Below are 13,257 nucleotides of genomic sequence, written 5' to 3' on the forward strand. Positions count from 1 at the left end.
CCGAGTATTCTTCAAACACCATTGAATAATGTCAGTATTCTTCAAACACCATTGAAGTAGTCAGTATCCTGCAGTCAAACTCTACTGAAAACAATATAATTATATTAACGTTAAGAAATCTGCTGTAAATCAATTGCTTTTTAAATACAGCACGTGTCAAACATTGGTCGATGTTGTTAGTAGTATATGATAAAAATAGTAAACATTACGTACTTTGGTAACTTTCGCGCAGTGCGGTACAATATTTAAGAGTTATCTGCTCTGATCAAAATGCGACGCCATTTTTCGGTACCCAGGACCGGATTTTTGTTTATTTGACGGTTCGTAGCCTGAAATGCTGGGACACATACCCGAAAATGATGGATGCATATGAATGTGTAGGTTATATTTTCAAGTGTGATTTGTAGCTTGTAGAAAAATAATCAGCATTATAAGTCCAAGGATGTCTAATATCGTGGCCTAAGAAGAAATCAGTAGACAAATGGCCGAAAGTTCAAATAGATCTACAAGAGAAACTGATTTTTATTATGTACAGTATGTTATCATGCAACCTATTATAAAATGAATCCTAAAATGAAGTTAAAAAAGTACTAGTTTATTTAATAGTATACACCAGTAAACAAAACTGGAGCCTTTTTCCTTCGGCATCATACAAGTACAAATTTGAATAGACCGATTTATCGGGCTATTTTATTGATAATGCACAAGTCAATTGTAACCACGGCCCCCAGTTCATAGAGTATACTGGGGATAGCCAGGGAAATGGGCAGTGTTTTTATACCATCCCGGTGGCCCCACAGAGCCTGGTGAATGCGGTGGTTTGGGCTTCATGCCAAAATTAGCGGTAAGTCAAAGTCCCAGCTATACCCCGGACCTGGTCAGAATGCTTGTCTCAAGAAATAGACTTATTTTTTACCGATTGGAAAGCTGATCGCCATCAAACTTGGTCATAATGTTTGTCTGAAAGAAATCTAGCTTAAATACTTCAAGCTTAAAAACAAAAGCTTCAAGATTAAAAACAATTATTTGCTGACAAAAAATCAAAAGCGATTTATTGAGGCTTTAATTGAATAAAATCTAGGTCAAGTTTGTCTATATATATATATATATATGTTAATGTCAGATATGTGCGGTAAGAAGTAGGTCACAAGGCCAAATATAAAGGAGAAACCTTTTCTAGCTCTCTTTTATACCATATAGAATGCATTTTCTACCCTTGGTACATACCTAGCTAATGGACTTTATACAGGTGGCATGATATGACTAACATCAAAATGTCTGGTTTAAAAAAAAATAAGGCCAAGGACTTCAGTTAATTGAATTAAGGTTTTTTATGAAGACTCAAATTCTTATACTAGTGTTTTGCATAAAAAATTGTCAACAAGCACATCAATATAAAGTCCAGAATTTGAGCGAGCCCGGAAAGCATTTGACTAGTGCAAGGCTTGCACTTATTTCGTTCACTGAGAGGGATCAGGCGTTTGATTCAATTGTTTTGTGACACCAAATTGGTATAAACCTTTTTCATTCAAAAGTAATCAGAATTTTTGTCTTTATATCACTTTGAGAGTTATCTCCCTTTAATTATAGAAATTGCCTAAACTCAGTCTTGTTGATAAATAACATTAGAAGCCTTTGTCCAATATTCACTAAATTTGGTCAGAATTATTTAAATATGTATGGGCATATTTATTTATAATACCTTGGACAAGTGCGTTAATCAGCCATATTGCTAATGTCAATTTTAGTAATTACTTGCTTGATCAATAAATTTAGAAGTCTTTGTCCAATCATCACTAAATTTAGTCAGAAAGTGTATGGGCAGAATATTATGATCAGGTTAGATAACCAGCCACGTCGTCTTAGTCACTCCAGAGCTATGACCTTCGAATTTGCAAAAACGGTATTTACAGTGTCCGCTCTAAATATTTGGCTAACATAAAACCAATTTTCATCAAACTTGGTTTTCTGATATAGGATGAGCGAATTGTGCAACAGTTAGCTCTTGTTTTACAATTGGCATGAAATGTTAACTATAAGTCAACTTGTTTTAGGTTGACTGCTAAACGAAGCTGAACTTCACTGATCCTATTCAACGAAAGCATGGAGAAAACAAAGAGCAAAAGCTTGTATCCCTTTGTGTGTGGAATCTGTTCAGAGAAATACAAAAGTCTTGCCAAATACCATGCTCATATTCAGGGCCATGGGATTGTAGAAGAACTGGACTCTGATAATGAAGGTTCGGAAACAGATAAAGCAGTGGAGAATGAACGAAGTACCAGTAAGAAGTCTTCTAGTGATAGTTTCAAATGTGGTATTTGTATGGAAGATTTTTCATCTATGACATTGCTGCACAATCACATGGTGAACGAAGAGAAGATCACTAGCTATAACTACAGCGATACTGATCACATTGCAAGGGCAAGTATACTTGAAACTGGAATTGACATAAGTCCGAAACCAAGAGGTAGGGGAAGACCTAGGAAAATAAAAAATGAAATACCTTCTTCACCTAAAGAAGACACAATCCAACAACAAACAGAAATAGCTGTGGAAGCTGTTGATGAAAAATCGCCAGCAAAAAGGGGTAGAGGGAGACCTCCTAAAAGGTTAATTGATGATGACAACACGAGGATAACAAAGTTGCAAAAGAGAGATGCTGAAATTACAGCAGAAGAAAGTGCTGACATGGATGAGGAAATTGAAGAACAGGTGGAACAGGACGGCAAAGGAAGTATGATTAAGAGAGGAAGAAGGGGAAGACCAAGAAAGAGTTCTAAAGTTGAGGATTTAGACGATGATTATGTACCGGAACAGGTTGAGATTTATAGTAGTCCTAGAAACAAGAAGAAGATAATTGCAGATGATCATGAGCCTCCAAGGAAGAGACATGGTGTTGTTGCAATTAAGAAAGACCTACTGCAGGAGAGCGGCAATGAGAGTGCAGGTGAAGACCGTGGTACAAGAAGAAGTTCCAGTAGGCGGGAAGTGAAACTTGTTGATTATAAAGCATTAGCAGGACTGGGGTCCCCATCTAGAGTTAAATCAAATGCAGAAAAGGAAAAGAGTACCTCAAGATTGAAGTCAGAATATTCTGATAAAGGCACGGGCATGGAAGTTGATACTAATGAGAGGAAAGAAAAGAAGTCGAAAACACAAAAAATACCTGTCGTAGCGTTGAAGAAGATAGACAAAGTAAAGACAAGTGATTTGGAAAAGGAGCAGAAATCGACTGCTGATGGAATGAAAGATATCAAAAATAAGAAAAAGAAATCTGAAGTTAAGAATGATTCTGAAGTAAGCAAGAATTCACAGAAGCTGGGTTTGGTTGATCTTGGAAATGTAGAGATTGAAGAAGTTAACAATGATGAACTAGCAGCGGAGGCTTTCATGGACTTTGTCGATATTGATACTGATAACACTGATGATAAAACTGAACAGAAACTCTCAAAGAAAGATAAGTTCAAACTGAGTAATGTGATAAAAAATAAATACTTCAAGGGAAAAGTCTTGACAAGAAAAAACATGTTGTACACTTGTAATATCTGCAGCCGATTAGTACCATACAAGGGTTTAAAAAGACACAAGCTGTCTCATGTCAAGGGGAGGCTTGAACCTAAATGTAAGATATGTAAAAAGTTTTACAAATCCAGATTCCACCTTGAGGACCATATGCGGTCAGTTCATAGCAGGACAAAATATCTCTGTCCTAAATGTTCTAAAAAGTTTGCATCAAAACAAGCGATTGAGCAACATATTGCAAGACATATTCTGCTTCGGCATATACCTGAAACATCTTTAGAGGATGTACCTTATGAAGTTCTCAAAGCTTCACCGCAGACATCAGAAGATGACAGGAAATATGATAATGATGACAGTGAGGGTGCTGATTACAAAGTAAAAACAGATGCAAAAGATGAAATTTCTTTCGTTGAATTTGTTGATGAATATGGCAATACTGTTATGTCAAGGGAGACCAAAACAGAGGATATTGACAAAATACAGATTGAGGCAATAGAAAGAGTTGATGAAAATGGGAAACCTGTTTATTTATTTGGATCAGAGGATGGGATATTTGAAATGGTAAAGAACAAAGATGTTGTAAAGAAATGGAAAGAAAACAAGCTTAGTGATCCAAGTACTGACAAAAAGTACATTAAAAGCATTGAAACTGATTTCATGGAAGAGGAGTTGGCCTCAGTAAGTGAAAAAAGACTGTTGCATCCAAATACATGTTCAATGTGTCTCAAGGCGTTCATGAATAAAGAAGCCTGTGACAGACATGTGAGAAGATTCCATCATAATCGGATCTATTTTTGTACACTTTGCAGAAAAGAACTGGTCAGAAAGGAGTATTTCCATGATCATATGAAAATGCACATCAGGAGATGTGAACTGCAAGAGTCTGAGGTTGATTTTGAGGCTACTGTAAACAGACTTGAAGTTCATCTGTTTAAAGAACCCAAAGATGATGAAGAAGTCATTCCCCTGTCAAGACGCAAGAACACATATTGCTTTTTTTGCAAAAAGGAGTATCACATTCGAGATAAATACACACAGCACATGAGAAAAGTACACAATCCAAGAGTCCACTACTGTGAATTGTGCAAGAAACATATGAGGAAAAAAGATGCCTTCAAGAAACACATGGAGGGACACATAAGGAATAATGAAATTGCAAGAGAGGATATTGATTTTAATAGAACAATAAGGATCCTGAACGCAAAACTGGAAAACAGTGTCTATGTCAGTGCAGAGAATGGAAAGCCAATTGACGGTGATGATGATTTTGATGAACTTGCTGAAGCGGCTGAACTTCAGGATGAAGACATGGCAGGTGTTGATGAGAAAGTAAATGTTAAGAAGACCATAACTGTAAAAGTTGAACCTGAAGCTCATCATGTCAATGTCAGCTTAAATGAAGAGTCAGAGACCGGTCGTTGCTCACGGTGCCCATTTAGATGCTCTTCAAAAGAAGAACTTGATCAGCATTTGGTGAAGCATGATCCACTTAAAAATCTGACATGTAAGGATTGCAATTTCGTGCATGAATCACCTGAGAGTATGCTTGCTCACAAGTGCCCAAGCCGTAAAGAAAATGTTCCTCAGCAGTGTACTATATGCGAAGCATATTACACATCAAAGAGGGCATATCGAAAGCATAGAGTAAAGCATCTGATGAGAAATGACGAGTACCATTCAAAAGAGACTGTTGAAAAACTGCAGACAGAAATGGCACAGGAATATAAAGAAAAACTCATTCAAATGCCGAAGGTAGAATTTACATCGCGGCAGGAGTATTGGACTAGCTGTGAGATATGTGGAAAAAAGGTAAATCGGAAGAGATTGAAACGCCATAAAGAGATACACAGGGACTCTCTGGACTTTGAATGTGAGGTGTGCAGTAAAAGGTTCAAAAGTTTGCGATACCTGAAGGACCACAAGATGAAGACACACGACAAACAAGCGGACCAGATATGTAACATCTGTGGAAACATGTACAAAGGTGAGGATGGGATTTTAAGAAAATGTTTGATTCATACTTTTTTTATAGTTACACAATGCTTATAAAATGTTGCACTTCTCTAAGTTACTTATTTATGGTTGGTTATCTGTACATACATGTGTATGTAGGACATGTCAAGCATTAACACAGGCAGAGTATAATTGTACTAATTTTGTTATACAAAATAAAGTTATACATGCCGTACCATTTCCAAACTTCATAGACAAAGGTTCCGCACTACTGAGGCTCATTTCAATTATCATTTTAATAATGGTTTTGCCAGGGAATAACTATTTTCAGTAATTTTAGTTTTATTCGCATCAGGTTGTTTTTTCTGTTTGCGAGTTTTGTTTTTTTATGGAGTTTTGGGGCAATCTTCATTTCTAAAAGTAAATAAATATGGTAAGATATTTTTTTAAACCGTGTTTGCTGAGGTCAAAATTGTTCACATGAATCACAATGGGAGATAAGAGGCTAGAGGGAGAATAAGGGGTAGAGATGGGTGATGTGGGAACGAGGGGTATATTTTCTACAGCCTTGATTAATTCTTTATTTCAAAGCACTATACGTTTAATAATATAGTTCAAATGCATTGTGTTACAGGAACGAAGTACCTTGAGATCCACATGCAGACCCATGGACCGAAGGACAAGATTTGCCCCAAGTGCGGAAAGGGTTTTACCACTGCTCTCTACCTCAGGGTGCACATGCAGACTCATCTAGGTGAGTGCACCTTGTTCCTTAGTGATAATTAAGAAAAACCTGTAAATGGTTATGAAATACTGAAAATCTCAAATACTTGCAGAAAAACAATATGGTGTTGAAAATAGACATACAGTCGAACCCCGTTACCTCGAACTCCCTGGGACAGGAGAAAATACCCCTTGTCCTTCGGGAATGCTTACCATCAGTTTATAGAAATTGGTCCTTTAAATTAATCCAGTTTGACCCACAGAGGAATTCGAGACAAGCAATTGGAGCCAACAGGGTTCAACTGTTTACACAATATCTCACAGTAATGGCTTGTGTATCTATGGGTTAGTGTTCAGGTCTGCCCTGCAAATGTTTAGTCTTATATGATTGTGTACGTTTTAAACATGACCAGAAATTACCATCGGTCTGTTTAGTCTTTGTATACGCCTTAACATTATCATAAAAGGTGAACAAATAAACAAAACATAGCCCTTACTAGGTAATCATCCTCACACTTAACCACTTCCAGGCCGGAAGAGCTTCAAGTGCCAGAAATGTGAGGCAGCGTTTAGCCACCGTGCCCGACTCGTTATTCACCAGGTGGAGGTCCATGGCTTGAAGCCCGGTAGCAAGTGTAAATACTGCTTTGTAAGGAAATATTCATGATTATGAGGTTGAATAAAGAAATTGATATGAAAAAATATATTTTTACGGAAACTTTATTTTTGATACTTGGCGAATCTTGTCATTTTACAATTGTGTTAGCCAATTGTGTTTTTTCCTGATGTTGAGTATAATTCTATAATCCATTAAAAGCCAGTATGTCATAAACTATGAATTTCAATGATAAAAATTGAGTTTGATTAAAGTCTTTTACAAGAAATTACCATTGTATTTAAGCATGTTCACTTTATGGTACAAGTTTGTGCATACAGTCATACATTGAAGGCAATGTAAGCCTTGGTTGGAAGATTTAAGTCACAATGAATTTGATATAAACACATAAATCGCTAAAATATGTGTCAATACCATATTGATTTATTTTGTTATTTTATTTTATTCTTTCTGTTGCAGGAAGAATTTCCATCACGGCAGAAGGCCAGAATTCATGAGAGGCGAGTGCATGAGGGCTACATTCCTCAAGGGAAAAAGAAGAAGAGGCGTGTCATGCTGCCATCGCATCACAAGACGACAATACCTGCTGGTGAGGGATACATGGGTAAGGCTGGTTACAAATGTTTAGAAAATCGGGACTGGTGTACCTCTATTTAATTTAGAAGTGCTGGTCTAAAAATAAAAGTGCACCTCTAGTTTATGAATACAAATTCATCTCTGTATCAGCTTTTTCTACTGTCAGCTAAAGGCGACTTCTGAAATAAATGGTACGGCATTAGTGGTTAGTGCTAAAAAAAACAATTTGAGAGAATGTCAACCTAGGCTCTAACTCACCATTTGCCAACCTATTGGCTATTCACATTCAACTTGAAAGTATAAAAGCAACTATTGACAATATGGTCAACCCATTCTCATTCAACTTGAAAGTATAAAAGCTACCATTGACAATATGGACAACCTATTCTCATTCAACTTGAAAGTATAAAAACTACCATTGACAATATGCCCATGTGTAAGAAAGCCAAGCTTTTGCTTTATAAATCAACCACTGATAAAGCAGACCAGCACTGGCATCTACTTGAAGTGTTTTGAGATGTACAGTGAGTTCTATCAACTTAGGGCCGACACTTGGTCACTTTTCTAATGCTTAAACATCTTTCCCAATGTGAAAATAAAGTTACCTTTTTAAGAAAATTTTGTCCATTTTTTATGCATTCTTGTTCATTTCTAGGTAAAATTAGAATTTCATAGTTTAGTAAAAATGATCTTTTTTCTTTTACTGAAAATCCCGGCCCCATTCCCAAAATGGTTGAAAAAAATCACTGCTCTATCACTGCTCTATGTTTAAGATGAGGTTTCAACCTGAAGCATTATTCTAAGGTTATGTTTTTTTACTTTACAGTGGTGATGGGAAATAAGAAGCAGCCAAAATACGTGGTTGGAAAGAGAAGAACTACAGGTATTTGCCATACGAGTTTCAAACAGAAATTAAGGATACACCCACCCCTGTGTAGTTTACTTGCTTTGACAGGCCATAATACCTATTTCTAAACAAGATACATATTAAAGTTTGGTATCATATTAGAGAGGGCAAAATGATCTTTTGCATCACATTATTTATTTTAATGTTATACATCCCAGAAAGATATATTAATTAAAATGTACAAAATGACAGTGGTAAATGTAAACTGCAATTACCCTTTTTTCTTTTGATGATTATTTCCCAAATTTCACAGACCGAATTTACTAGCAATAGACTATCATTGCACCCTTGTGTAATATGTTAACAGTTTTTTTCTTTCATTTTTAGAATGCATATTTCTACAAATTACTCAGTTGTCTTGAAATAAGAGGTACATATCTGCTGGGTATATCCTTAATTAAGTCAGGGCTTTCATTAGTGGAATTGTGGGAGTATGTTATTCCCTAAACATGGACTTCCAAAATTGAGTCCTTGGAAGTAGAAACAGTTTTATTTTTTTAGAAATGAAAATCCATAGTGGAAGTTTTGGATGTTCAAAATATCCAAATTGGTTGTCACATGTATGGCCTAATTTTCAATAATTCATGAAGTAAAACACAATTTTTGTGAAGTTGGCAAGTTATAAATGCAAAATATTTAAAACATAATATTCTTAACAATCTTGAAAACAAAAGTAAGTGTTAAATAGACTTTAAATAACACATTGAAGAGATTTTTAGACCTCAATTTTAATGCATAAATAATCATATTTGTCATCCATTTCTGTAATAGTTGGGTAAAAAAAGGAATTAACATAGAACTTTTGTGAATTGGTTCAAGCATTTTAAAATTAACAAGTCCCTGTAAATACTTGAAACTGTATGGATTCTGCAGTAATTTTTATTATAAATTGTTCTACTTAAAACTTTATACCATCTAACCAGCAGTTAAACCCATATTGCTTTCAGGTGCTCCGACTGTTGTCCAGACTAAAGGTCATGTGACTGCTACCAATGGTGACCATCATTACCAGTCTGAAGATATAGGGACACGCATTATTACCGAGGACGGGGAGGAGATACAGCTTGTGATTGAGGTACTGTGAAAAATAAGATTGCTAATGAATAAGTATTAATGCAGTAATCAGTTGAGAAATTTAGATTTATTAAAAATGTTGACAATGGGGTCTGCCTAACAGACTGATGTTTATTAATAAACTAGGCAGGGATGTGATTTTCCGCAGAGGTCCGTGGATCTTATAGCTCCAGGGACCAAAAAACATTGTTTTTTTTAAATATAAAAACATAAAAAATTATCTTATTTAAAAAGGTTTACTGGTTGTTTTTGATTGTTACCGGTAATTTATTTGATGTTAGTATTGATACTCCAGATGGCTTCAAATCTGAATTGCCCTGAAAGTTCTTCTCAAGTCAGTTTTGCTTCTGTGGCAGGGTGCTTCACCCCAATTGGGTGCTTAAAGCCAACTACATGTAAAACCCATCCATAAAATAGTTTCAGCTCTTCAGCTGCCAGGGCAATCACATCCCTTACTAGGCTCAAGATAAAATATGGAACTCAAAGATGAAATATATCTATTTTTAAGCAGATCATTATTGAACGCACAAAATGGTGATAGGAAATGTTTTGCAAAACTTTATTTAAAACTCCTTGTTGTATCATAGTGGTTTCTTTTCATTGACCAAGACTTATTCTTATATAAGAATACAAAACATTTTTCATACACAAGTATTCTTATATACAGGTGGTACTTACTACATGTATTTGTCTTAATTGGACCAAAGATAAATGTAGCTTATCCGATTGGTATAATAAACTAGGCAGCTATGTGATTTTTCGTAGAAAAAAAACAAATGAATTTTTTTTTTTTTTATCTGATTTAAAAAAACTAAAAAATTATTTTAACACTTAAGTGGAAAAAAATAAGTCATAAAAAGGGGATAATTCAGATATGTGGATTAATTCTTAATTTTCATGTGTTTAAGCAGTATGAACACTCAGCCCGATTGCGAATTGGGCCAAGCGCTCAAAAATGCATGTATGCACGTAAAAGATAAAACTCGATTCAAAATTTAATTCATAATTTTACCAACTGGCGCTCATGTATATTTGAATACATTTTGGACCTGTACATTTATTGTTTACTTTTCTTTCGAAATAGCACCATGATCAAGACTCCGAGCTCGTGCAGTATGTGGAAGCAGATAGTGACGGAGAACAACAGAAGTATGTGGTCCAAACCACAGAGGATGGGTCCCAAACAGAGCTGGGCTCGCCCACACAGCAGGTACTCGAGATTCCTGAGGACGCGCAGCAATGTCAGATCATCCTTTACCCTGACGGGACATTCAAATTGCTCAATGTTATGGATCAGGAGAAGGAATCGTCCTCTTAGCCCAGGGAATGCAGCGTTAAAATTTGTTCAATGTTGCCATTTGTTATAGTTATTATTGTGAACAATTAGTTAATGTTGGATCACTCCTATTGGGCCGATTGCTCAGAACTTTGTAGTTAACAAGATCCTTATTAACTTCTAAACTTGAAATATGTTCTCATCTATTTAATTAAACCAAGTACATCGGAAAACATTGTCTAAAATCTTGTAAGAAATACTGCAAATCAAAAGTATTGATTAACTTGCCAGAGCCTCAAGATTTGAATGATGACAAAGATGATGTTAACAACATTGTTAACTTTAACAAAGTTCTGAACAATCCACTTATTATTGATTTTCCATAACCTTTTCTTAAATGATACAGGTATTCATATTTAAGCAGAAACAGACAACATTTTCACAATGCCACTAAGAGACATATGACTGCATGCATTTGTTAAATAAAACATACATGCTGTGAACATTTATGCTTTAAATAAAAGTATTATAATGAAAGTATAATAATATTGTATCACAACTTTAAAATGGAGTTGAGCGTTATCAAGAACAAAAGTTCGAATTTTATGACTGATAATTGTACTGTTTTGTAACACATTTTATTATTATTTTTTTTATTGTTTTTATAATAGTAATATAATTATATTTAAATGAACAGTTATTTTCCTGTAAATATTTACACCACAACTTTCATTCCTTCAATAAACAGACTTTTAGCAATTGCGAATATTTTCCGATGAATTCAACATCTTTTGATATTTTCAGATTACGAATCATACTGTATTAATATAAATAGCATACTATTGTTTATATTCTTTTAAGCTGGCCATGAAATATTGAAAAGTGTTAAATTATGTTTTGTTAAATGTATTTTGTTAATAGCGTTTCAATTTTACGTTAAAAATTGATTTCATTTTCGAACTATATTTTGTCCGTAGCAATGAAATGTGTAAACCGGTCGAGTGGTCCTATCAACAGCATGGGTTAGAAAGAATTACTGTAAGGTTTTCTTAAATAAAATTAAGTAATTTATTAACAATTCTGAAAAGAAATCATGAGCTATTGTTGTAAATATAAGTAAAGAGTTGCTTGATTGATGTCATTATCAGGGATGTGAATGCAGTTGGGCTGGTTAAAGCATGCACACTTTAATCAGGCCAAATGCGTTCATACCCTGATAATGACATCAAGCACGGAATTCATTCCTTCAATGTATCTTTTTGTTATTATTACCTATTTGAATATGTTTCTTTTTCTCATTGAACAAGCAGGCACCCTTTGTGTTTAATCCATAATGTATGTAATGGTACCAAAATGATATAGTAATGCTGTTCAATTAAAGTAGTTCATGAGATCATGGGAATAAACTTTTGAAAGTTCATGCTTGTCAATTCTTTTAGTGTAATATACATCGTATGATTTATGAATTATATAACTGACTTGTTAAAGGTACTGTTAATATGATCAGCTGGGTACCCAGGTGTCTCAAATCTTCTTACAGTGTTTAATTCAAAGTAAATGTTCCTATGTAAATCGTTATAAATGTATCATTTACACCCCAAAACGCCCATGTAGCATGATCTTGGAATCAGTTATCTCCCAAGTGGCTGTATTCTGCACAGGGCTTACATACGGTAATTATAATTACAATTGTGATATAAATGAAGAATCATGAAGAAAGAATTTGAAATAACTCGATTTAAATTAACATGGCAGAACAGTTCACGGTCTCAATCTTAACTGCTCCAAGATTGTCAAGATAACTCTTATGGGTCAAATGCCAGACAGCTATTCTACATTATCCTTTTTTGACTCGGTTATGTTCAACACATTTCAAAACAAGAGCTGTCACAAGAACATGACAAATGCCACCAAAAAGCCTTGTTGGGCATATAGCCATTAGTATTTGGGCTTGTATGGTATTAGCCTTCGGTAATCAAACATACTTTCCTGATGACCTTGAGCCACCAGTCAAAATCAGTATGGGTCATGACCAACCTGCCTTCCATGTTTAATATCTCTTGGCCTCCAGCATTCTTCAGGTAGTTATCAGAAACAATTTTCAGCTCAATGTCTTGACCCACTGACCTCAAAATCCTTATCTGTTCATGACCAACCAGCTTTCCAAGTTTGAGATCCCCGAGCCCCAGCATTCTTCATTTAGTTCAAACAGAATTTCAGCTCAAGGTCACTACAACATTGACCTTTGCCATAATTAGTAGGCATCATCTTCTGTTTATGACCAATCAGTATACCAAGCTTGAAGTCCCTGGGCCCAAGCATTCTTCAGTTATTGATCCCAAATGGATTTTAGCTCAAGGTCACGATGACCTTGAACTGTGACCCACTGACCTCAAATCATATTGGGTTCTGGTCATGACCAACTTGCCTACCAATTTTGAGGTCCCTGGGTCCAAAGCATTTTTCAGTTATTAAATCAGAAACAAATTTCACCAAGACCTTGATCGTTATTCCACTGACCTTAAAATCAAGGGTTTTAGGGTTCATATACTGGTGATGACCAAAATCCTACCAAGTTTTAGGCAAATGCACCCAATTGTTCTTCAGTTA

The 13,257-nt window shown here is 35.3% G+C and overlaps 1 protein-coding gene across 2 annotated transcripts; it reads left to right on the plus strand.

Annotated features, from left to right (window-relative positions):
* Positions 1–259: 259 nt before the first annotated feature.
* LOC128243517 (zinc finger protein 729-like) lies at positions 260–12,065 on the plus strand. Of its 2 annotated transcripts, none has more exons than XM_052961327.1 (8): positions 260–377; positions 2,055–5,506; positions 6,110–6,229; positions 6,729–6,847; positions 7,274–7,418; positions 8,217–8,273; positions 9,245–9,372; positions 10,456–12,065. In XM_052961327.1, exons 2-8 carry the CDS (start codon positions 2,104–2,106, stop codon positions 10,687–10,689), a joined length of 4,206 nt encoding a protein of 1,401 aa, XP_052817287.1. In that variant the 5' UTR covers positions 260–377; positions 2,055–2,103; the 3' UTR covers positions 10,690–12,065. The 2 variants fall into 2 exon arrangements, with proteins under 2 accessions (XP_052817287.1, XP_052817286.1); XM_052961326.1 differs by lacking the exon at positions 260–377 and adding an exon at positions 409–844.
* The last annotated feature ends 1,192 nt before the right edge of the window (positions 12,066–13,257 follow it).

The sequence above is a fragment of the Mya arenaria genome, chromosome 8, assembly GCF_026914265.1.
Source record: "Mya arenaria isolate MELC-2E11 chromosome 8, ASM2691426v1".
In the NCBI taxonomy this organism is placed as follows: Eukaryota; Metazoa; Mollusca; class Bivalvia; order Myida; family Myidae; genus Mya; species Mya arenaria.